This window comes from Desmodus rotundus, chromosome 5 (assembly GCF_022682495.2).
Source record: "Desmodus rotundus isolate HL8 chromosome 5, HLdesRot8A.1, whole genome shotgun sequence".
NCBI classification, from domain to species: domain Eukaryota; kingdom Metazoa; phylum Chordata; class Mammalia; order Chiroptera; family Phyllostomidae; genus Desmodus; species Desmodus rotundus.
Window position 1 is genome coordinate 122,600,267 of NC_071391.1, and position 25,222 is coordinate 122,625,488.

Genomic DNA, 25,222 nt, shown 5'->3' on the forward strand with positions numbered 1-25,222 from the left:
TCCTATACCATATGACCTCTCTACTATCCCTAATATAACATTTTCACTTTCTAGTTATTCCACTGAAACTATCCAGTCGTTCTAATCCTGATCACGTCCTTGACCCTGATCCTTACCACGGCCATCGCTTGCCTCTCTCTACATATCCTGGACTCCCTGGACCAGTGATATTCTTCCTAGCTCCCAACCCCCTGGTCAACTTGACCTGCTACCAGGCTCATCAGTGCTCCATGACCACCTCCCCCTAAACCTCATCTTCTGTCCACTGTCAGCTACAGGTTCCCACTGAAGAGAGGCAGTATGCTGATTAGGCCCTCTATAAATTCATGCTATTTAATCTTGGCTGGCTTCTCAATGCCCCTTGATGATTCTTTTGTTCATTTTTGTGGTGACTCCTAACTGAACCTCTGTATAAGCTGATCCAGCTTTCTCCATGTTCCTAGATCCCACTCCCTAACCACCCATTCTTACAGATAATCTTGTCTTCTACAAAGGACATTCAACATGAACTCAAACTTCTGTCCTCCCCACCTGCAGAATTTCTCTATTCGTTCTTCTAAAACATTAGCTTGAAGGCAGAGCAGGGTCTAGGAAATGGTTTTAGGGTAAAGGAGTAATGTCAATATTTACAAGAGACAGCTCTGGGATGGAGAATGAGACCCTAAAGACAGATGGGAGAAAAGGGCATGGTAGTGGATCAAGTTCATGGAGACGGCATAAGGTGCTGCGTGAAGAATGTGTAGAGGCGAAGGAGCACATTTTTGCTGCTTTTTAAGTGGGGGTGGGTGAGAAGACAGATGAGGTTACAAAGTGACCCACACTTGGGACCTTTATTTGCCTGTCTCCCCCTTACTTCTAAACTCTTTGAAGTTGGCTTCTCACTTCCCACTACTGAACTCTCTTATGACATTTTCTCAATCCTTATCCCCCTTGACCTGACCTTTAGACAAGGTATGGCATGGCTGACCAACCTCATCCACTCGATAGTTTTTCTTTATTTGAGTTTCATGACAAAGGAACCTCTTGGTTTTCTTGATGGGTCTTCATTACTTCCTTTGCTAGCTTCCCTCCCAAACTATCACAATGGCCTCCTAAGAATGCTCCCTACCTTTAATTTCATCCTCTCCCTAATCCATCCATTTATCTCTCTCATTCAATACATATTTATTAAGCCCTTCGCATGTGCCAAGCACATGGCAGCTATTAAACTGTGGCAGAATTAATCGTAATGTATAGCTCTGATCACATTACTTATTTGTTCAAAACCTTTACTGGTTCTCTGGTGCAAATGGTATCCAGATTCTTTGGCCTAGCACTCCAGAGTTTAGTGACATCTGTTGCTTTTGTGGCCTAGCTTCCATTCACATTTTTGGTTTTTTTTTTTTAGATTTTATTTACTTATTTTTAGAGAGAGGGGAAGGGAGGGAGTGAGGGAGAGGGAGAGAAAGATTGATGTACAAGAGAAACATCAATTGGTTGCCTCTCACACATCCCCAACTGGGGACCTGGCCCACAACCCAGGCATGTGCTCTGACTGGGAGTCAAACCAGTGATCTTTTGGTTTGTGGGTCAGTGCTCAATCGACTGAGCCACACCAGCCAGGGCCCATTCACCTTTTTTGGGTAGCACTATCTCCATATCCCCCTGGAGAGCCAGCCCCTCCATACCTTTTAGTCTATGTCGCTTGGGTGGGATTCACTCTGTCCCCTGCTCCAAGCATGGACACCTGCCCCAGGTGTAAGCCAATCAGGGATCATGTTCTCCACATCAGAGATTAGTTCTGGGATGGGCCTGGGACCAAACTAGAGCTGTTGAAAAAGCACTAAGACTTTAGTGACACATATAAAAGCTGGAACTGCTATAGCTGTCTTCCAACTCCAAAGGAAACGAGAGCCTATCAGAAAACAGAACCAAGCTAAGAGCCGGGGGTGGGACTGGGAAGAAATGGCAAGAAATTAGGTCCCTGGGACACTGTTTGAGCCCTGGAATTACACCACATCTGAAGCCAGCCTTCGCCCCAGAATTCTTACATGACCCAATACACCCCTCTCTGTGCTAAAGCGGGTTGGGTTGGCCTTCCCATCTTTTTCATGTTAGGGAGCCCTACTTGATCCAAAGGTCCTCCCCTGCATTCCAAGTTCATCTCACCCCACCCTCGAGGCTTGTACCATACTAATTCATTCCTTTCCTGAACAGGCCTCGCACTTGGCCACCCGTCTTTCTGGAATGCTCCCCATCTTTCCTCACTGAAATTATGCCCATTCTTTAAGGTTCAGTTCCAATGAACTTTCCTCCTGGCAGCCATTCTTCTCCAATTTCCCCTGGTGACAAATCTTTGTCCAATAAACGACTAAGTGAACAAACAATGACACAGAAATAGGGTCCATGTGGGGCGGTTTCCAAACCGATGTACAGACTTGGGTCCAGGGGATCATGCTCGCCACGGGCTTGTTTGAGGCTTGGGACTTGTTTTCTCTCTCTTCCCCCTGGTACAAATCCCTGATCCCTACCCCCTTTGGCCATCATTTCCTTGAGACACTGGCTTTTGAGAATGTTAGTAGATACTTAAAACAAAAACTCCAAACTCTAAAGCCAACCAAAAGGGTAAGAAAGATTTGGCTACTAAATAAGTTTGGAAAATTCTGGGTTAAACAAAGTTGTGTGTGTGTGTGTGTGTGTTTAAGTGGAAGGAGGTGGGGATGGGGGCAGGATATGCGGTCTTTCCCCAACTTACTCATAAAACAGGTACCAGTGCAGAGGGAAGTGCCACATTCTTCCCTGCAGACATGCTTCAGTTTAAGGTAGTGTGTGTTATTTTATACACACATATAAATACCCTACCCTTTGTTCAAGGTGCCCATTTGCTCTGCACGGTGACTATTATGAACACAGAAAACTGTTCATTGTTAAATATGGCATGCTAAGTGGTTTTGCTTTCTGGCAAGTCTCCAAACCATAATTACGAAGGGACAGGAGCTGCTGAGGAATTCTTGGGTTACAGGAGGCTTTGATCCTGCTGTTGCTTTCTTCCCCTGACATGAATTTCCATGGGTGTGGCTGACTTTCATTGTTTCTCTCTGCTGTGGGGTTGCTCGGAAGGGGAGGCCTGAACATAACTCAAGGTGACCATGGGCCTGGGCCCCTCAGTGACTGCTGAGACAAGGCTCTGGCTGAATCTCTGTGCCTTTTGGAGCCCCAAGTGGCTGTAACCAAGGGAATGCACAAGCTCCGTCCAAGTATCGGAGTCGGAATGCTGTGGCCTCTAATGCTCAGTTTCCCACACATTCTGGGAAGCTCAGATTCTTAAGCCTCACTCATTATGGGGTTTCCAGCTGGGGTAAAGCCTCTGCACTGAACGGCTGACATGACTTTGCTCAGCAAAAGGCAACAGACTCTGGGTGGGTGAGGCTTTGTTATTTTATTCCCATCAAAGTTGAGAGATCGGATCCAAAATTCTTTGGGTAGCTACAGTCATTTGGCAAGTGTTGAACTCCAACTCATGTGGCTGCCTCCTCTGCAGAGTAAAGAAGATACCTCGGTCACAAACTGCTAGGTCAAACTTTGGAAAGAGCCAAAGTCCTTTCTATTGAAACATGTGACAAAGTGTCAAGGGAGACGCACCTATTCCCTCAGCCTCTTTTAAATTTTCCCCTGCCTGAAAGAGAGACCGGAAAGAACACCTATGTGTTCATGAATCATAGAAACAATAAAAAGGTACCTTCACAATAAAGTGGTAAGTTTCTCTCTTTGGTAAATAAAAATGATTCTATAACAAATAGCAAATTTCTCAGTTTCCAGCACTAAAAACAGTATCATTTAGCATGTGGATTGAGGATGGGAACTTGTTCACTTTTTGACATTCATTTTTTATGCATATTTTCATATGGCTATTCTGTGAGATATGTGATTACCCCCATTTTAAAGATGTGGAAACTCAGGCCAAGAGAGTAGAACCAATTAGTTCAGAATAGAGGTGGCTCTGCTCCCCAGACCACTACTGTCTCTCCAATATGGCACTGCCCTTCGGAGGTCTTTCTTCCAGATGGGAAAGCACCTCCTTGGCTATGGGCAGAGGTCCCTCTGTTGGTGGGTGGAGAGTGGGGACAGAGAAACTAAGGCAGGGAGAGTCCCTCAGCGGCAAGAAACTGGAGTTTCTATTGTAGCAGCAGCTCAGAAAACTGCCCAGACCCCACTTGTCTGGGGGAGGGAGCCTGAATACAGAGGCTTTCAAGTGTCAGTTTCCACTGGGAAAGGCAAAGACTAGAAGTAGAAGGCCATTGGGGTCCCAGTCATTAGCCCTGAAGCGTGTTCTTCACTGTTTATTAGGTGCTGCCTTCTCAGTAGGAAGTAGTCAGGCGGTCAGTCACACAAGAACACAGAAGTATGCCCCACTTTGGGCAGCTGGGCCCAATTCCAAAAAGCTAGGCTTTGGGGCAGTACAGGGAGCTTCTGAGCCTCTTCCTCCCCTGAAGGGGTCAACTTAGTAGGATCCCCCATTGTCCTCCCACTCAATCTTTTCCACTCTTACCTTCCCCTTTGTCATCTGTCTTAGGAATGCATATGAGGTCATTCTGGAAATGTGGGACCCTTCTGCTCAAGGTGAAGGTCAATGATTCACATAGCTAAAAATGAACTTAAGGCCACTATCAATGAAAGGAAAATGAAACACATGTACAAAGTTAAATTCCCCTGCTGTTTAAATTACAGAAAGGAACACAAAACCTTATTTAGTAATTATAACTAACACTCAAAATATGTCAACTTTAATTACATGTTACGGACCAGTGACAGCAAAATGGGGAAAAAGAAGGAGAGGTGAGTGTAGGGGAAAGCCAGCAACTAAGAGAGAGAAAGCCCAGGGGCAAGCACCAGGCCCAGGCTCAGAAGCAGGGGAGCAAGTGAGAGGACAGAGGAGGCATGAAGGGGGGGCGTTCAGTGGGGCTGGGGTGAGGTGACCCTTAACAGCAAGGCTTGTTTGTGGGTAACTCTTACGTACAACTTCTACTAATCTTTACCCTTAAACTTTCAGATGGCCCCCCTCTTGGGATGGGGGAGCCACATGAGCCCACCAGAGAATTGCTGGATGAAACAGAGGATGCTAAACTAAATTTGAATTTTGGGTAAACAATGAATAACTTTTTAGTATAAGTATGTCCCAAATTTGCATAGGGCATATACTTGTACAAGGAAATTATTTGTGCTTTATAAATTCAAATTTAACTGGATGTCCTGTATTTTTATTTGCAAAATGTGGCAACCCTACACCAGAGGCCAAACCATTCTTTGGACTGGAGCCTCAATGACCAGGCCAATGTCTACACTGAGGGTCATGGGGGAGATCAAATTGAAGGTCACCTTTGGAAATGAGGAGTGAAGCAGCACAGAGACTTTGCTAAGCAGAATAGAAATCAGCAACTGGGGGATATCAATTCTCAAGTGTTCCCCTCCTTGAGCTGTTTGTTTCCTGCTGTCCTCCTCCAGGACAGCTGAGACTGTGTTGGCCCCTCTCCCTGCAGAGGGTTACAGAGACTGAAAAGAGTAACTCTATACAGGGCAATGCTGGGATTGAGGGTAACCTGGCCCGTGTGGGACTTCCTGAAAATACTGGAAGAGTCTGGAGGTTCTGAGTAGAGAGTGACCTTGCAGAACATGAAGGGACACGTAAAGCCAAAACAAAACACTGTCCATAAATTGCTGGATGCTAAAAAACACCTTACTCAATTTCAGTCACTATGACTTTTTGAGTGACTTGAATGAGCCCACACGCTCAGGGGAGAGGGACAATGAAACTGCCCTCAATGGGAAGCTCCAGGCTCACCTAGCACTTGTTGAAAAGGACCTGAAGCGATGCTGACAGGGGTCACTGCCCTTGCCAAGGGGCCAAGAAGCCATCTTGGGGCTGAAATAGAAAGAGTTGCTGCTCGCAGGACCCCAGGGGAGGGTCGTGGCAAAGTTACACATCGCAACACCTGGCTACGGCTGAGTTGGCAAGTCCCCCTCTATTCCTCTCTGCCCCCACTATTTCCTCGGATTGCACACCCAGCCAGTTCATGCATTTATGCTCCTGGCCCAGGTACCAGTAGGTACTGGCCTTCTGGACTTTAAAAAATTATGTATTTATATATAATAATAGGTACTATGATTATAGCCTAAAATGGGTTCATTGCATACATTCTGTTCCACTATTTGTTTTTCTTTTCAGGCAAGGGCACATGGACACCTTTGCAAGTCAGTTCTTAGAGGTTTACTCCGTTACTTATAACTGCCACATGGTATGTGGATGTTATCAAAGTTTGTTTAATCCTTTGATGGACATTTAGCTTGCTCCTTTTCCTGGTACGAGCAACGCTGAAAGGAATAACCTTGTATGTCCATCTTCACACATGTGCACATCCTTCTACAGGGTACATTCCTAGAAGTGGAACTACTGGATCAAATGGTGCATACAGTCAACATTCTGTGGATACCATCAAGTTCCCTCCAATAACGCACCAATTCACAGTCCCACCAGCTATGAACACTCCTGTTCCTGCACAGCCTTAGTGATTCTGGGTAAGAGCAAGTCTCTTGATTCATTGCCAGTAAGACAGGGGAAAAACAACAGGGCATTGTTCTAGTTGGCGTTTATGAGTCATTGAGTTGAGCATTTTTTTTCATATGTGTACTGTTCGTGGCTTTCTTCTACACAGTGCTTGGTTTTTATCTTTTGCCTCTTCTTCTTCATTTATTGATTTTTTAGAAAGTTTTTTTTTTTTCAAGAGATGGGGAGGGAGGAAGGAAGAGGGACATCGATTGGCTGCCTCTCACATGCCCCAGCTGGGGACCTGGCCCAAAACCCAGGCATGTACCCTGACCGGGGATTGAACCTGCAAACTTTCAGTTTACAGGATGATGCCCAACCCACTGAGCCACACTAGTCAGGTCTGAACATGGTCTCCTGATCAGCTGCATCAACATAACCCGGGAGTTTATAGGAAATGTACAATCCCGTGCCCCCTCTAGGTCTACCGAATCAGAAACTGCTGTTCACAGGAGCCTCAGGTGATCTGTACACGCACTGAAGTATGGAAAGCTCTGCTTTAGAGGTCACTACCGTCCCTCCCTCCCCTCTTCTAGGTAATGTGAAATGATCTCCTCAGCTTCCTACTTAGAACTTGGAAAGGTTCCCGTAGACAGCCAAGGGATCCGCAGGGCATTCTTGCCCTTTGAAGAATTGGCCCTCACCTCTCTACTGCTAGTTTTCTCCCTTCCCCTAGCCCACTCACATTGTCCACTCCTCATGTTGGACTAACACTTCCCTGCATGTGTTATGGCACTCCCTGGTACATGCTAAGTCCTCGCCTAGTAGCCCAACAGCCATCCCCCTTCCTTGCGAACAGATGTCCAGTCCTGCTCTGGGAGGTGATAGGTCCAGCAGCAGGTGCTGTGTCGGGTGCATCTCACCCCTCTTCGCATGGCTCCCCTCTCTCGGACTACCCTGGTAGCCACAACGGCCATGGACCCCGACTTGGCCAGAAATACAGAAATACATAGAGGAATATCTGCTGGGGGCTTTGGGGACATTTTTTTCTTCCTGGATAAAAAGAGCTTTGAGGTAAGATTATTGTAAGTTCTTGCTCTTTCCTTCCTACTTAGTATATTGGGGCGATACCTGAAGGTGCAAGAGCCATCTTGTAACCATGAGAATAAGGATGAAGTCAAAGCCAAAATGCTGGGGATGACAAAGCAGAAGGTCACAAAGAGCCAGACAGGGCCTTGACTGGGGATCTGTTTCTCTGCTCTAGCCCCACCCCTTCCCTCCTTTCTCTTCCCATCTGCTCCAAATTCACTTTCCCTCTATCTTTCCTCAAGCTGGTATCACATGGAATTGAAGTGCACTCTAGCCATTAGCTATATTATACTATATTCCTTGTTTTTAATTTATGTAACAGTAAGTTAAGCCTTTCATTATAAATATCATCCGTCTCCCCAGGTCTTCCTACCCACCAAATCCACCATTCTAAAATGAGAACAATGTTTAGTTCTCTGAGACTGAGATTATGTTCCCCTGGGCATTAGAGCCAGCCAGCTCCAATCTAGGCAAACACACCCTCACTCTCCCCTATTCTCCCCGACCCTCCTCCCCCCTTTCTCAGGTGGCTGGCTCTGGTTCTAGCAGGCTATGTCACAGGGCACTTCGCCTCTTGAGACTGATTTTTAAAAGTTTCTGTGGTTTCTGGGAGTGGATATTGTAAAATAGAGTGAAAAGAAATTGAAGTTTGAAATTTGGTGAACTTTTCCCTGCCCTTTACATGTGAGTAATGACTTGCTGATAGAAGTGGCTTTTTCAAAGATGAAAAACAATCTAAGATTTATGGACAAGTCTGTTCAAAAAGACCCAGCACTGCTTATAACCAAGGGGGAAACAACGTCAGAAGATTACTAGATCTACTCTGGTTGGAGGAAGAGAAGGGCAGGGAGGAGTCTGGGGAAAAAGGCAAGAGGGTGGGGGGTCGGTGGTTGGAATTGGCTGGAGAACAAGGGAAGGACAACACTTGGGAAGATTTCTTATGCCCATTTTCTGATTTATACAGTGACACAAACGTGACAAACAGCAAATGGTGGGGAATGAAAGAAACATTCATTGTTTTTACTTAAACACCATGCCGCACACACCTTCTGCTAGATGGTGAGGGAAGATGGGGGGCGGGGCGGCAGGAGAATTGTACATATGGAGATGAATGAACCTTTTATCCGAAACCTGGAATTCTGCTTCTAAGCGTTCTGACTCCTCACTGTATGCCTGGGAAGCCACCAGAAAAATATCCCTGCCAACTTCTCAGAGTCAAATCTAAAATATTTGGCCAAGATTCTGCTCTTAGTTCAACCAGTCCCTTCCAGCCACTGCTGTCCCTCTGTCCCTCCCGGCCCTCCTGGAAAGGCCAGGGGTGGGGACAGGAGCACAGCTGGGAGCAGCCCTGACGCTGCATCTGGACAGTCTCCTGGGTCTCGTGGGTGCACAGCCAACATTTCTGAGTGTATATTTTATAACCACGGCCTTGAGTACAAAAATAGAATATGAAAAAGAAAAACAGCACTCACAATCAGAGCCTCAATCTTCCTGCTGGTCAGAGGTCAGAGGAATAACAAAATGAGAGGAACCGGAGTGCGAACTGGAAGAGTGCTCGCTTGCCTTGGCACGGACAGTCCCAGAGCCAGGCCTGTGCACGGCCTTTCCCGAGTGCTTGAGGCGGCCCCGCTCCCACTTAAAATGTCTGTTATCACTCCTGGCTCCCCCAGGGAGTTGTTTATGAAGGAAGGTTTCTCGGTCAGCCTGCCAAGTGAGGCATCTTTAACAGGGATCGGCCCAGGCAGGAGGAGCTGAAGGAAAAGCCCACAAGGCTGTGGGTTGGGGTGCTGCTCACTTCTGCTTCTTTAAACACGCCTAAGCAGTAACTCAACCCCTGAAAACAACCCGAATCCTTTTCCAAACACAAACCGAACCCTTTATGTCAGGTTCCATATATTTTCCTAACTCCATTTCCCCGCCCCAGCCCCATGCCACAGCAGAAACCAATTTTCTTAACAGAGTAGGTTCTGGGGAGGTTTCCTCTGCAAAGCTCTCATTTGGAACGGATTAAGTGCGAGAGGGCAGAAAACTGATTTTTTTCTTTAACTTTTGAAAAAAATTAACACGCAACTCTGAAGCAGAACCACTCTGTTCTATGACTGGCTTTTAAAAGAAAAGGAGCATTTCATTTTCTGGTGTAAGGAAAATGGACTGCTTGGGGAGCCCCTGCTCACCCCAATCTAGCCTGACCCTGAAGACTTGGTGCTGGCTCACTGGGGACCCCTGGGCTCATTGTGAGGCTGGGCAGGGACCCCAACCCAAGTGGAGCTGCCCACCTTAAACCCCAAACCCACACTCACCATCAAAAAAGGCCCCACCATGCTTGAGGAGCAGTATGCCAGCTTGACGTGCCCTAGTCAAGAATTCAGACTGCCGGGTTGTGCTGTGAGGGCGGCTTCTGCCCTTAACAAGCTTACAGTGTGGGTGGGATCATAACCAAGAAACAATACAAAGGCTAACCAGGGTCTCACAGAAAGAAAGAGAATACAAAGGCCTGGAAGGTTATGTGGAAAGAGGTCTGGTGTGGGTGGGGACCGTGGGACCAGTACCACCAACGCCAGTGGATGGGGACAGCGCAGGCACAAGACCGGTGTGGGCAACAGCATGGAGGAGGGACAGGGCAGCTGTACATGAAGAGATGACCTCCGGACTCCTCTCATGTCCCCATTCTTGGGTCTCTTCAAAGTGTGGCCCCCCCACCCCCCAGCTTCCTGCTAAAGAGATACCTTTCTAGTAACTTCTAACTATGGGCAATGCAATCGTAAGCTTTGCAGTCTTATTTCCCGATAAAGTTGGGTTTTGCTTGTTTGTTTTTTGTTTGCATTTTGGGTGAGGCGTGTGGTCCTAAGAAATGCAATGGAGATAAGCAATTAAACAAGTTAGTGAAAAAATTTAGATAAAAATTCTTATTGTTGATTACCAATTACTTTTTCCTTATAAAATGCGAGTTGCTAAAAAAATAATTTGGATGCAAATAAAAGGAAACCTTTTATATGTACTTTCTCAGGCAGCAGCTATGTCGTGACAGTGCAGAGTTGACAATCATTTGAATGTTGGGGCCAGAGGAAGAATATTGTTGACCTTAGTTGGAATAACATCTGAGAGGGTAGATTCCCAACAGTTTAAGGCCAGAAGCTCTATCTTATTTATCTCTGTGCCTGCAGCTCTGAGCAGGCAGCTAGAACTTTCCAGGAACTCAGTAATTAGTACCTCTGTGAAAACTAGAAGATTGAAGATGGTGAGAAGCAAAGGTCCTATGTCCCCAAATCCATCTTTCCTCCTTACACGAGGTAGACTTTTTAGCTGTGCTTGTGAGCCTCATTTACTGAGCTCTGCGGCGCATGACTGGTCCTGCCTGATGAGAGACACCGCCGGAAGTGACTGTGTACCGTGGAGGTGGGCCCTTCCCTGCCCGCCTTCCTGCCCACTGGATTGCGGGTGTGGCAGTGGGAGCTGGAACTGCCCCCTTGCGCCAAGAGAGGGACGGTGCTACTGAAATGGCAGAGCACCAGGAAAGGAGGTGTGGGGCCCTGATGATTGCGAGCCTTTCACATGGGGAGGCAGAAGTAAGTTGCTGCCTTGTTTAAGCTCCTTTGAACTTGTGTCTCTCTGTGACAGGTACCAAATCTGTACTCTGACCAAACACCAGCTGTCTCATGCTTGAATCCTCAGGAAAGTACTTTGAAAGTCCATTTCAAGATATGTCCCAAACCAAGATCCTTGGTTGTCCTCCAGTAACTTGAGTACTTCAGCTGGAGGTGGGGCAGAGATCAACAGGAAGAAAGAGACAGAGAGAGAGAGAAGGGGAGAGAGAGAGAGAAAGAGACAGAGAGACAGGCCGATCTTCGTCTCTGATTCTCACCTGATGCCCCCTGCTTTTCCTCCTGCAGACCAGCCTCACAAGAAATCACTTTTGAAAGCTGAATGACTGAAGCACAGTGAGGATTTCCTGCTCATTTAGGTAGGAGGAGGGGGGGTATTTCTCTTGCTAATCATGGTGCAGCACTGAGATGGCCAGAGCGTGTCTCCTAAAACCCCACTCTCCTCGTGATGCCCATGTATGTGTTCCCATCCAGACTGCTTCCATGAACTCCTTATGAAGGCCATCCTGAGAGGCACACACTTGTCAGACACCAACCTCCACGTCGATCCAAATGCACGCGCGTACGCACACGTGTGCGCGCGCACACACACACGCCACCTCCCCTTCTGTCCCTCTGCCTGTGAGGGTTCCTGCAGTGTGGATCCTTGTCGTTCAAAAAGAGAGGCAGGACAAGGAAGCTCAGGCTGTTACTATGAGACTTGAGTGCTGGGAGGGTTTTGTGGGCATGATGGGGGCTCCTAACGTTTTTGACTTCACCTTTTGCACCTCTTGGGGTAACAGCAGCATGCTGAAGAATGAGGGGCGACGAGAGTGGCCATATGTACTTTCTCAGGCAGCAGCTATGTCGTGACACTGCAGAGTTGACAATCATTTGAATGTTGGGGCCAGAGGAAGAAGATTGGTCCTTTGAACAACGTGGATGGGGAAAGGTCAGGGGTCAGGGCTAATGCAAGATGGGGACAGCGTGCTTGGGAAGGGCCAGCAGGACTCCTTAGTCATTCTAACCAGCCCAGGTCCATCTGGTCACCCCTGACTGAGAGGTGACCCTGCCCCTTGACACTGGCTTAGGTTCACAAAGGGAGACTGCTGCAATGGTGAAAAGAGGGACCCTGCCTCCTGAGGGAGCCTTCCTGAAAGGGGAGGCTCCTGAGGTCAGACAAGGGAAGCGCACGAGAGGAGAGTTGTGCCCACGAGCAGGAGACTGAGGATCACTGGGTACTGGGTTTGCCCTGACTAAGAGGGAGAAAAACTCTGCCAGCAACATCAGAACCAGAAGGCCTCAGCCCCAGACTGTGGGCTCAGTGTCGCCCACAGGGGTCAGTCACCTTGGGCCCAGAGAGCTTGGCTTTCAGGAACAAGAGTGGAGGCAAAGTGATACAAAAATGACCCTCATTTCCTCGAGAGGAGCCTGTTGTTGTCTCTCTTGGGCTTAGTCACTGGGAGGCCGTGGAAAAAATGCCATCACCCTAGCAACCAGGCCCAGCCAGGTACTCAGTGGCAGTGGCAACCTGCTCCCAGATTTAAGGCAAGAGCATTAGTTTGCATCTGTTTTCGCACTTCAGGGAGCCAGTTGCCAGTGATGCATCCACTGAGACACAGGTGAATGTCAGGGGCCCGGGCTTTCTGGGGCAGCAACTGATGGGAAAGACAATGTAGTACCTAGTTAATGGGCTCTGCAGAGAGGGCCACTGAAGCTAGAGGAGGGGGGGAGGTGGAGCACTGGCTCCTGCCTGGATCAAGCACCTTCATTTTAAAGGAATAAATGGGAAAAGAGAGAATTAGTTTCTGTGTAGCTATCTTCCTTCAATAGCCATCCCTTCTCAGTTCGTCTGGGCAATGCCAGAGGTTGGCTGTCTCAAGGGAGTTTAGGTCAGGCCTGGAGACAGGTGTGAGGGTGCTCCCTAGTGTAGCTGTCACTCTCCTCCAGGAAAACATACTTGGCACACACAGAAAAAGACTATACTTGCTGGGCATAAAGGCCATGCTCTCGTACCACTGAACAGAAAAGACACTTTGGAGACAGTGTGTCTGAGTAGATTAGAAAAAAGACTCTTGGAGACCACATTCAGAGAGCCCCTTTTTTCTAGGACCTGACCCTGTGAACTTGCATGAATTGGAAAAAAGCATAGGGCCTCCCACTGCGCAGGAGGCTGGGTGGGCAGCTCAAGAGGTTCCAGGGGTGGAACCGTCTGTGACTCAGCACAAAGCCCCACGGTCCCCGGGCTTTGCTGACTAGGTCACCGTGGGGCCAGTGTAATGTCACAGTGACCTGGCCTCCCTGGCTGCTTGCTTAAGGGTCAGAGCACGTGAGGTGTGTACGTGCCCTCATGCTGGCTCTGTAGTCTGTGTGGGTGATGGCGGTGCACGTGCGTACGCATGTGTGCGAGGGGAAAGGGTGTGGAGGAGGAATGCATTTGGGGGGAATCTGAGCAGAGTTGGGTCTTTTTTCCTCCACCTTGCCCTGGGCTATATGGCTGTTTCAATTTGGCCCCACAATGCCACTTGCCTTCTGCCCCGTTCTCCAACCTCTAAATCTCAATTTTTCTACATCCTGCTCTTATTTCTGCCCTCCCACCTTCCTGCCAAGCTCCATTGTTATTCTAGAGCCTCTCTGGGTCCCCATGCCAAGCACAGAGGCTGCGGTGGTGTCTCTCAGTAAACCCTGGGCCATGGCCCCTGCAGCCCCTGGCTGGCTCTCTGGCCCTGCAGCCTGAAACTCAGACGTGACAGGTAAGAGTAAGGAATGTACAAATACCACAGGGCTGTCAGCTCTTAGCCTACAAGACACAGAGAGTGAGTCCCTCAGAATTTGCAGGCAGTGATGAAAACCACTGTGCCTTGAGCTGGTTCTAGCAGGGTCAGTGTGCCTGTTCTGGAGCCCGCCCTCCCTCCCTTTCTTCCTTCCAAGATTTTATTTTTAGAGATAGGGGAAGGGAGGGAGAGAGAGAAGGAGAGAAACATAAATGTGCAAAAGAAACATCAATTGGTGGCCTCTTGCATGTGCCCCAACTGGGCCTGCCATTCAGGCATGTGCCCCAAGCAGGAATCCAACCAGCAACCTTTAGCTTGGTGGAACAGCACCCAACCAGCTGAGCCACACAGGCCGGGGCCAGAGCTCTTTCTTGTTCCACAGGGCACCCTGATCTCCTTAGAGAACTAGCGACTGACCAAGACAATTCCTGTTTGGCAGCCTACTGTGGTGAAAGGTCAGTTCATCAACACAAACTGACTGCCCATGTGTACCTCATAGAAGGCAGAGTCTCAGCCCATGGGCAAGTTGGGAAGACAATACTAAATAAAACACATGAAAGAGAAAATAATAAACACGTAGAGAATTGAGGGCTATTTGGGCTGATACAACCACCAACTGCCGCGGGGTCCAGAGGACAGGGAGATCCTGGAGGGCTGGGTGTTGGTGAGAAGGTGGGACTTAATGTTTCACCACTAAACGTTTCTATCTGGCAGAATCAGCAGAAGTTTTACATGATATTTTGTGGGTAAGGGGCCTGGTGGGAGAGAGGGATAGGAACTTCTCAGAGCCAGAACTCCGAGGAAGAGAACCACCAGCCACGCACACGCGTGTGGGATGAGGGCTTGCTTCTCCTTCCCTCCCACCCTCCCTTGTACATTTTAAACAATTTTTATTTTTAGTTTGTACATTTTTTATAAGAAAGTTTGTATCTCATATGTCAATTATATCTCAATTAAAAAGTTACTACCAAGAAGTTCTCTTTCTGGAACCTAAACTGACAATGGGTTTGAGGTTTGGAGCCCCTTGAAATACTTGTTAACATTCTTATCTTTCATCAACTAAAGTGAGGGTTGTTTATCAGGAGCCTTTCCCTGAAACTCACAAAGGGCCAGGAAAGGGAGGCTGCATCTGAATTAGGCAGTGGAAGGAGACCCCATGCTGGGGAGGGCAGGGAGTCTCAGGAGGGGGCTCAGAGAGCCACACCCTGCCTGCCCTGCCCTGGGTCCTCTAGCCCACATAACTGCCCACCTCTGCACGGGGCCTCCAGAGCTAGCCATCCTGTGGGACACCTCAGGTCTGTGCCACCTGTCTTCCGGTCCAGGAGTGTGCACATCTGACTCTGCAGCACAGCACATTAAACCCACCAAAAACCTGCGTTGGAGACCAGGGGCTCTCTAAAAGTGAAGGCTCAAACACCCCTGCTGGCGGGGAAGGCAAGGGAATAAACCCCAAATTGCTGGATTCTGGCCATTTTCTAGCTCTCTAGAGATTTTTTTAAGTGTTTGTTTAAATCCTCTCTTCGTCTAAAAGCAGCGTGCTGCTTTGCCCCAGAACTCGGTCTGCCTAACTTGAGAATCATTCAAATTTGGTGATTAAAATTTAAACGTTGTCCAGGTTGTTTTCCCTCACATGGAAGTCCTGTTCAAACGAAACCTGACGTGAAACCCTGAGGGTAAGACAGGCATGAGTGAGCTACTTTCAGTGGAAGGTGGGGGGAGCCCTGGGAAGTGGGGCCCACAGAGCCAATGGCCTCAACCGTCTCCTGTTCTTGAAACTAGAGCTCTTTCCAGAGTACTTCCAGGCTTGAAGTGAAGTCAGAGCAGGGGAAGGAGAAAGATGGGGCCTCTCCTGGAATGCTGCCCAAACACTTGGTTACCTAGCTGCAAATTTCAATGCCCTACTCTTGAGTCCCAGAAATGCCATTTCTTCTGTTCCTCTTAGTGGTGCGGGCACAGGGGAGGGAGCAGGGAAGGAGTGCAGAGGGTTCCTCTGCCGCAGCTTCCTTAAGTTCTCCTTCCAAAGTGAAGGGAGCCTCAGGTGGTGCTCTGAATGTTACTAATAGGCTGTGAGTTTCACCTTCCAGGTGACCATGTGGACAGCAGGAGAAAACAGCAGGCAAAAAGAGTGAACCACAAGCCCTGACTGGTGTGGCTTGGTAGGTTGGGCGTTGTCCCACATACCAGAAGGTCTCCAGTTTGATTCCCTACTGGGCACATGCCTGAGTTGCAGGCCAGGTCCCCAACTGGGGATGTGCAGGAGGCAACTGATCAATGTTTCTCTAGCACATTGATGTTTCTCTCCCTCCCTTCCCCTCTCTCTAGAAATAAAATTTTTAAAAAGTGAACAACAGCCAGGATGTGGCTTAGTGGACTGAGCACTGGCTGCGAACCAAAGGGTCGCCAGTTCAATTCCCAGTCAGGGCACATGCCTGGGTTGTGGGGCCAGTTATGGGGTATGCGAGAGGCAACCACACATTGTTTCTCTCCTTCTCTTTCTCCTTCCCTTCCCCTCTCTCTAAAAAGAAATAAATAAATCTTAAAAAAAAAAGTGAACAACTAATCCAGCCTCCCAAAGGCTATGTAAACATGGAGTTATTTCCTCTGGGCCTTCCAGAATCATTGACCAATTCACTCCACAAATCTATCCCTAAAGCCAACTGTGTTCAAGGTGCCATGCTAGAGTGATGAACACTGGGTTGAGATTTGCCTCTTCTTCAATAGTTTCTTCCCAGTGCCCCAGGGACCAGTAACTGCACTGGGCCCCCAGGATAACTGTGCTGTGTGCTGGGAGGGCAGGACAAGGCCAGACAGTTTATTCTGTTCCTACAGCAGACAAAGGTGCCCCTGTGCTCTCTCAGTTTCCACAGCTGATCTCTCTGAGGCCTGAGGAATAGTCTGTCCCAGATCACAGTGACTTGCGGCCTCTAAGTGCCTCTCTCGATTCCAGCTAGTTTCACTTCCTGGAGTGCCACAGCCCAACTGCTCCATCAGTGCAGAGGCACGGCTTGGTATTTTCCCATGGTTATCTTGCAGGTGCGCAACCTTGAAGGCATCTTTGCTTCCTCTTGTTGCCAACCTCCCACAAGCGCCAGCCCCCAAATCCTATTGAGTCCACCCCTCATCACCACAGATGGCAGCTCATGCCTTGAAATTTCCCTCACTCACCAGCCCTGATCCATCTCAAACACACGTTTCTGGCAATATTACTCCCATTTAAAACCCTCTCCAGCCTTGCTTCACCCAGAGGAGATCCTTGGCTTGGCACCAAAAATCATCCCAGGTGTGGGTGCCCCTGCCTTTCTGGCCTTATTTCCTTCTCTACTCCCCTGGCCTCAGCCGTGTTCTGGCCACACCAGTGCACAGGCTGCTGTCCCATCAGCTCCCAAGTTCCCCCCAACTCCAAGTTTTGGCTCCGGCTTTTCCTTCTGTGCCGAATGCTCTCATCTGTGTCCCATTTATCCCTTCCTTGGGCCAGCTCTACTCTCAGGAGCCTCCGAGAGCCCACATGCGCCTGGCACTTCCCTATACCCGCACAGAGCTCCTCCTGTCCTCACCCAGCTCTCGTTCACGGGATGAGATCTTAGAGGAAAGGAATCCTCATGTTTTATTTTCTTCTTCCCAGGAAAAGTAAGCATTAATTTAATTTATTTCAAACAATACTTAGCCTTCTCAAAGAAGACATTAAATATTAACATAACTTAATATTATCTTACTGTGACATTTATTAAACCACTGATTTGGGGACAAAATTAATGACATGTATTTCCAAGGAATTCAAGATTTAATAGTGGTGACTAACTTGGAACCCAAAGAGCAAACCATCAGTACTGTGTCCTACAAAGTCCCTGAAGGAATGTGAAAAGTTGCTATCCCTGCTGAGGCCCTTGAGAGATGTCAAAATACAACAATACTGTTCTGATAAATCAGCTGGCTAAACTTCTGACTAAGGTGAAAAATGGGGCGTGACCCTCAGTCCTCGGCTACTTCTCGGTCTAAGCAAACACGTCTATTTTGGAGGTTCTAAGCGCTGCTGACAGGCAGCACGGAACACACCAGGGGAGCACTGGGTGTGCCCCCAAAGGGATGTTCTGTTGCTGAGATCTCTGAATTGGAAGAATCTGGCTTGAGTTTGATTTTTTTGGATGGAAAGATTCATTCAAAATGTGTTTTAAAAAAGAGAGGGGGACAATGTTTTTATACAGTTTAGGGGGCAATTACGGAAGTCACACTGGGGACTGCACTGCTGATACAGTCAGATGATCGACCAACATGTAACGTGTTGGTTGTTTCTAGTTGTGGACTTAAAAATTTTGTTGTGGAATTACTTCATGCATACAGAAAAGATACAAGTATGGAAATCCCATGTCTGTGTTTACTGCTTATATGCACACATAGTTTTATTTCTTCTGAACCATTTGAGAGTAAGTCCTGCTGTAGCGCCTGTTTACCCCCCACCATTTCAGTTGTGGATTTCCTAAGAACAGTAACATTCTCTTACAAAACCACAGTACAGTCCTCAAATTCAGAAAATGTGACACTGATTTTAATCTGCAGATAATATTTCAATGTCATCAGTTATTCCTGTAACTTCCTATACGGCTTTTTACCCCTCCAGCACAGGGTCTGGCCCGGGTAACGCACAATACCATGTTTAGTTGTTACAGATTTCTGGTCTTTTCACACCTCAAATCCCTCCTTGCAGACCAACATAAAGAACAGAAAAATAGACAACTAGCCTTTTACATTTATTATTCCTTTGGAGATTTTCACATATGGAATTTCACATGCAAAAGGCACTGAATTTATAATTACTGATTTCTATTTCTTGAGAAAAAAATCAAATTAGGAGGGAGAACATAATATAGTTTTACTATAAATAAGTTTGGAAAAAATTCTGAAAGAAGTAATAGTAGCAGGGTGAAGACTATAAAGATCAGGAGGGAAGATGTCCACCTAAGAATTCTACCATGAGATGATCTTTCCCAGCTTTGGTGGAAAGGGTCCTAGATAAACCTAGTATTATACTCCACTGACTATTTACTGAGTACTCGCTGGGTGCTCTGTGTCTCCTGCTAAGGAAAACGCATAATTTGGAAAAGGACTGAATCAACAATGGAAGAACTCGAGATCTCTAGGAGCTTGGACAGGCTGGGACCGGGGAGGGGAGAAGGTGCATGCATATCACTAGCAGCACAAATCTGAAGGTTTTCCCACAGAGAGACAAAGCTGATTCTGGCTGAACCTGCTCTAGAGTAGTATCACTGAGATTATTAAAAAAACTAGCTTTTGACACATATGCAGAGAAAAGTACCCAGACCATTACTACGGTACCGGGAACTCATACATTCCAAGGGAAGCTTCCAGGAACCGCAGCCCTAACCATGGAGACGAGGGGCCCTGAACTGCTTACAAATGCTGTCTGGCTATTTCCCCTCCCATTCTGCTGTCCACTGAGGCAAACTTCTTTGCTCAGCCTGTGACCCCCTTGCCTCAAACTGGTGTGCTTGCTTCTCTTTGGGATGGCAGACCCAGCGATGTTTCCTGACACCCAGTCCCAAGTGCAGGGAACCCCAGTTCACCAGAGAGGTCACCCTCCCACATGGCCATTTGTCCAGAGGCGTGATCTTCTACTCCACCTGCCTCCTGTCCCTTCTATCCAGCAGCCCCCTTTCCACCCACAGCCAACAGTTCCCTTTGGCTTCCACAGCATTTGCCATCGCAAACAGATGACCAGGCCCTCTTAGTACGAGCTGAGTGCCTATGAACGCGGAACTATCCTCCTAGGCTGCTCCCCTCTTATGTCCTGGGTTAACCTCACCACCAAACGAGGAGCCAAGGCACGAAAGGACACTCTAGACTCACACTCATCTGTTTCTGTAGTGTGTAAAAACTCACGCAGGAACACAATGACGGATCTGTGATTCCCAGGTTATGTAACCACACAGATAATCAGGACTTGACCTTATTTAGAAAGGATGATAATGTAACTAACAAAAGGCACTGTTTATTAGATTTCTTTGAAAATAATTTTTCTCTATGGTGTTCTAGAGCGGGGGTCAGCAAACTATGGCTAGAAGATCAACTCTCAGCAGCCACCTGTTTTTGTAAATAAAGTTTTACTGGAACAGTCATGCCCACTTTTTTACCTATTGCTTAAGGCTGCTTTCCCACTACATCAGCAGAGTTGTGACAGAGACTGAATGGCCAACAAAGCCTAAAATATTCATTCTCTGGCCCTTTACTGAAAAAGTGTGTCAACCCCTGTGTAAGAGGAATAAAGCATTGCAGAAGCAGCAGAAAGAGGTACCTGTCAACTGGCAGGTGTTTTCTTGGGACAGGGCGGTCGTCACCGCTTCCGTGGCCGCGTCTCTGACAGCTTGCTCTTCGCTCTGCAGGAGGGTGAGCACGCACCTCCAGAGGGCAAGCGTATCTTGCAGTCCTAAGAAGACAGAAAGGAACTGGAATTACCTAGGATGCGGTTTACAAGCAGGTACAGATACCACTTCAAATCCATGGTGGAGAACGGTATTTAATGAGCAACAGGCATTCTTTTTTTCTGGGTATTACAAGAAAGGAAGATCTGAGAGTCAGATAAACACCGGGAAAGACAGGGCCTTAAGGGGGAAGGTTTGGAAGTGTCTTTTTTCTCTCTTTTTTTGGATGGGTGAAGGTTTCTGGAGGCAACTAGCCCCAGGCAAGGCCCCCCAGAAGGTGTGGCCTGGCTGACTAAGGCACCGGGCCTGGCTGTCCACAGTGACTCACAGTTCTCAGGAACGACACACTATGCATCAAGACTGTTTTGGGGAAACTAGCCCGTTGTTGATATCAGTGACTGTTTGAGCTTGTAAATTCTGAAAGCAAAGTTTCAGTCAAGATTATGCTTTGGGGCAAGAATTGAAAAAGGGCAAGGAACCAGGACAAAGGCGCTAGCCTATACTATGTCTGTGTGGGGCCTACTCCCTGACCGCCATTACCCCTGGGCAGGGACTCTGTCTAGTCCCTGCCCTAGGAGCTGCTGTGGATGGGGAACAGGAAAAGACAGTATCTACTTCTGAGCTACTCAAAGGAACATTAAGCCACAGAACACATGGCAATGAGAAGTCAGGTATGGCAATGTGTGGCTGTGATTCACTAAAGGGAACCATCACATTGGACTGGTGTAACCAAGGCAGACTTCATGAGGGAGGTGATGGGTGGGCAGGGCCTCATAGAAAGAATACATGTTGCACAGGAGGGGTGGGCCCAGGCTTGTGGAGCACACCACGGAGGGCCATGGAAGCCCACCACTCATTGTCCCTGGTCTTCAGTGGAGCACCAACCCTGTCCTAAGAGGTCTCCTTAGCCTATCCTTTCCCTGACGTGTCCGTGGAGAACGTGATATCAGAGTCACCGACGCATCTTCATTCACACCTAGAACCGCGTGGCTCCCTCTGTGGTTCTGACCTTCCCTTTCTGCTATAAATCTGGCTTTACGTTTTACTCAGTCTTTCAGAATCTGTCCATTCTAATGTTCGCCAGGGTTTAATATTTTCCTCTTTAACATGGTCAGTTATGCCTCAAAAACCTTAATCTTCCCTCTTTAGTCCATTGCAATTTTTCTTTTTCCTTAAATGACTTGGTTCTGTCCTTGACTTTCCATATAATTTTATGTCCCTTGTTTCTTGGTTCTGTACCTATTTTCCAAGTTCTTACATACCACCAGCCCCTACTGACCTCCTTCCTCATGGCCTACAGTGCTATAACCAGTGCTGGTAATTATGAACCAATGGCTTTTGCCCAGTTTCATTCAGGAATTCCACACACATTTTTGCATGATAGGAGCTAGGGTTAGAGTGGCCAAAGTCACCCAGAAAATGTGCTGCAAAATACTACTCTCACTGTAGAAACTCCACCGAAGTTTATAAACCTTTGTTCTTATTCCTCTGGGTCTAATGATTAAATCACAGTCATAGAAGGTCCTCTTTCAGTCCCTGTTTGGATGTAAGAAAAATGCCTCAGAGTCACTTAGAAGAAAGAATTAAGAGGACATCAAAGACAACTTTGTTTCCCAGAGAGTTCCAGGGATGTGAGATACTTCACTGGTCTGAACTCCAATAATACTTCAAATCTGAACCTCACCATCTAAAAAAGGAATTCTCTCCTGTCTCTGCAACTACACTGGAAGCTCCTTGCGCCCAGGGACCTTGGTTTATTCTCCAGGGCTGGGCATGGAAGAGGTGAACAGAAACAGAGTTTCGGTAACGGATGGGAGAGGATCACGGCATGGTAAAGCGGGGCAAGACAGCCGGAGAGGACAGGGTCGGCGGGATTGTGGCATGGCTTTGGGTTCTGGGTTATTCTTTTATTAAACCCTAGTCTCAAAAACAGATAAAACAGAATACCACAATTTACAAAAATTAAAAAAAATCAGAACAAAACAACCCCCCCCCCATGCTTTTGAATTCCTTTGGGTTTCCTAAAGCTTGGTTTTCTCAAATACCAATGAAATGATGTTCTTTCCTAATTATTGCTCTTGAAGGATGGGGGGTGGCAGTGAGAAAAGGGACGTGAGAGGTGGAGAATGTGGCCAGAAACCAGCTAAGCTCTGTCCACTCATGTAATTTCAGAATTTCTCCATGTTTATGCCTTCATAAGGCTGCTTACTTTTGACTTAAAACTAAGTTCAGTGAAAGACACCAGCAGTCCTTCCAGTCACTTAAGCCAGAAGCCTGGATGTCATCCTTGAATTTCCTTTTACATGAACCTCAACACCAAGTCATGATTCAACTTCCTAAGACCTTTCCAGCTTGTCCTTTCTTTTTCCTCAATGCCACAGCTGCACACTGACACATTCATTTCTCACCAAGATCACTGCCACAGGCTTCCTGGAAGAGGTGACGGTTAGGCCTAGTCTTGAAAGACAAATAGAAGTCAGTCAAGCAGCAATTTGTTTATAGAACTGTTCCCTACTGATGACTCATAGTGCCCATGTTGGCCAATGAGTGGGGAGGGGTGGGTAGGTAGGCAGGGCACAGAACAGGAAGAGCCTTATAACCCATGTTAAAAGGTATATAGATTTTATCCTGAAGGCAAAGGGAACCCACTTACAGGCTTTAAGCAGCAGAGTGAAATCAGATTTGTATTTTAGAAAGACCACAAAAGCTTCTGGAAGCATAAGGAGAAAGGCTTGGGGGACGAGACAGAAAGAAAAGAGGCCACTTAAGAGGCCGTTGGTGAAGAATGAGTAGAGTGGAACTGCGAGGGTGGGGACGCACTGGGAAGACGTAAGGGAATAGCGCACACTGCTGCTCTTCACCGTCCCTGCTCTTTTAGCCCAGAGTATCGGTGCGTACTTCGAGCACACTGGGTGCGATGGACACGCCCTGCACACTGCACTTACCAAGAAGGGGCCGGGGGTTGGTGAGGAACAAAGGTGTGGTGCTGGTGAGGACTTCAGCAGCTGCCAGCCTGGACTCTGGGGGAAGATGGTCTCCACAAGATGAGACGACCAACTGAACCCACTGCTTCAGTTTGGGGGCCACAGAGTCCCTGGTCTGAAAGCACAAAATGTATAGCAGCTCAGAAGATGTAATCATGAATTAGGGATGAGCTACATACCCCAAACTGCATCTGCAAATTACCTCTTGTCACAGTGGGAAGAAAGGTTTTTCCGTTGTTTCTCCATCCCAACTAGGGAGAAATAAGCAAGCCCAGGGAAGAAAATCTGACTTGTGCTTCAGTAATACAGAGTCACTATAACTGGCGAGCAAGTTCCTTGAGTCTTTTCTGATGCAAATCAGGTTCTCAGAAAACTGGTGTATTTGATAGTGTCATTAAGACAAAACTTGGGGAAAGACTGTGGCAACAAATAATACATATCTCCAATAACCAGATACTTCTTCTGTCTTTAATAACAGAACAACAGATTTTTGGCTGGGCATATGGACACCCAGCTAAAGGCTGCATTTCCTAGACTCCCTTGAATTTGGGAGTAACGTGATCAAGTTCTGACCAATGGGATGGTGGTATCCACGCACTTTCAGTCAAGCCTTAGGAAAGAGGTGTGACCTTCACTTCCTGGGTTTCTTCTTCCTGCTAGCTGAGTAGGACAAGATGATGGGAGCTGGAACACCATCTGGGACAACGTTGAGGACAGCAGGACATCAAGGCTAAGGGCCTGGGGAATCCAACACTATGAAGCCACCCTATCTGCTTTGGACTGCTTCTACCTGGTTTACACCACTGTATTTATGAGTTTCTGTTACAACATTTAAAGCAGTATCCTGACTAACATTATAATTTAAACAAAGTCCTATTTTTTAATAGTAATAGCTTTATTGAGATATAATTCACATACTGTGTAATTCATCCAAAGTACATAAACAATTCAATGGTTTTTAGTACATTTACACATATGTGTAACCATCACCACAATCAATTTTGGAATATTTTCATCATCAAAAAGAGAAACCTTTATATTCTTTGGTTACCATTCTCCACCCTGTCATCTGCCCCCTCCCCTAGCCCTAAACCAGTAATCTACTGTCTCCACGGATTTGCCATTTTGGGGCATTTCATATAAAATGAATCATACAATGTGTGGTCTTTTGTGACTGGCTTCTTTTACTCACCATGTTCTTTTAAGGTTCATCCACGCAGTAGGATGTATCAGGACTCCGTTACTTTTTAATGGCTGAATAATATTCCATTGCATAGATATGCCATATTTGTTTGCTCATTCAGCAGTTGATGGACATTTGAGTTGTAGCTACCTTTATTTTTTTAACTTTTCTTAAAAGGGAGTTATTGTTCCAAACGTACTTTACTTTCCCTATCAACTAAGCCTCTTCGAGTTTTCAACATCAGACTACCAGCTCTGATTGTCTGTGGAACTGAACTGACGGGCGACTCAGACCCCGAGGAAGACGCTGATTCCCAACCCAATGCACAAAGAAACCCAGGCTTTCCCAGGGACTTCTTTTACGTATTTCTCTGCAGTTCTGTTAATATTTCTCTCCCCGGAAAACTCCCAACTTTCGTCAAATACCAGTTTATTCAAGTACCACGCAGGGTTGTTCATATGCATGTGACAAATGGTTAAAAATGGCTTTAGATGAGAACCATAGGCAGACAATAGGCTGACCTATGACTACTTTCTTAGAACTTGTTTTTTTCCCCTCTGGGCTATGATTTTTAAGCAAATTTTCTCCCTTCCTACAAACATCCTCTCCCCCGCCCACCTTTTTTTGCTTTTTCTATCTCCCAGTGGCCACCTGGCT

General features: G+C 47.1%; 1 protein-coding gene and 1 long non-coding RNA gene across 2 annotated transcripts in view; one reads left to right on the top strand and one right to left on the bottom strand.

Annotated features, from left to right (window-relative positions):
* The window catches only part of THADA (THADA armadillo repeat containing), a 282,735-nt gene that overhangs the window by 12,753 nt on the left and 244,760 nt on the right, over nucleotides 1–25,222 (bottom strand). The window contains exons 35-36 of the mRNA XM_053924401.2: nucleotides 23,344–23,497; nucleotides 20,272–20,403 (exon numbers count right to left, since the gene is read on the bottom strand). Of these exons, the coding sequence (XP_053780376.1) occupies nucleotides 20,272–20,403; nucleotides 23,344–23,497 (286 nt within the window). The remainder of the gene's footprint in view (nucleotides 1–20,271; nucleotides 20,404–23,343; nucleotides 23,498–25,222) is intronic.
* On the top strand, nucleotides 4,855–24,716 carry LOC128780872 (uncharacterized). The gene is made up of 3 exons (XR_008426862.1): nucleotides 4,855–6,552; nucleotides 20,360–20,454; nucleotides 23,861–24,716. It is a non-coding gene; the product is annotated as an uncharacterized lncRNA (long non-coding RNA).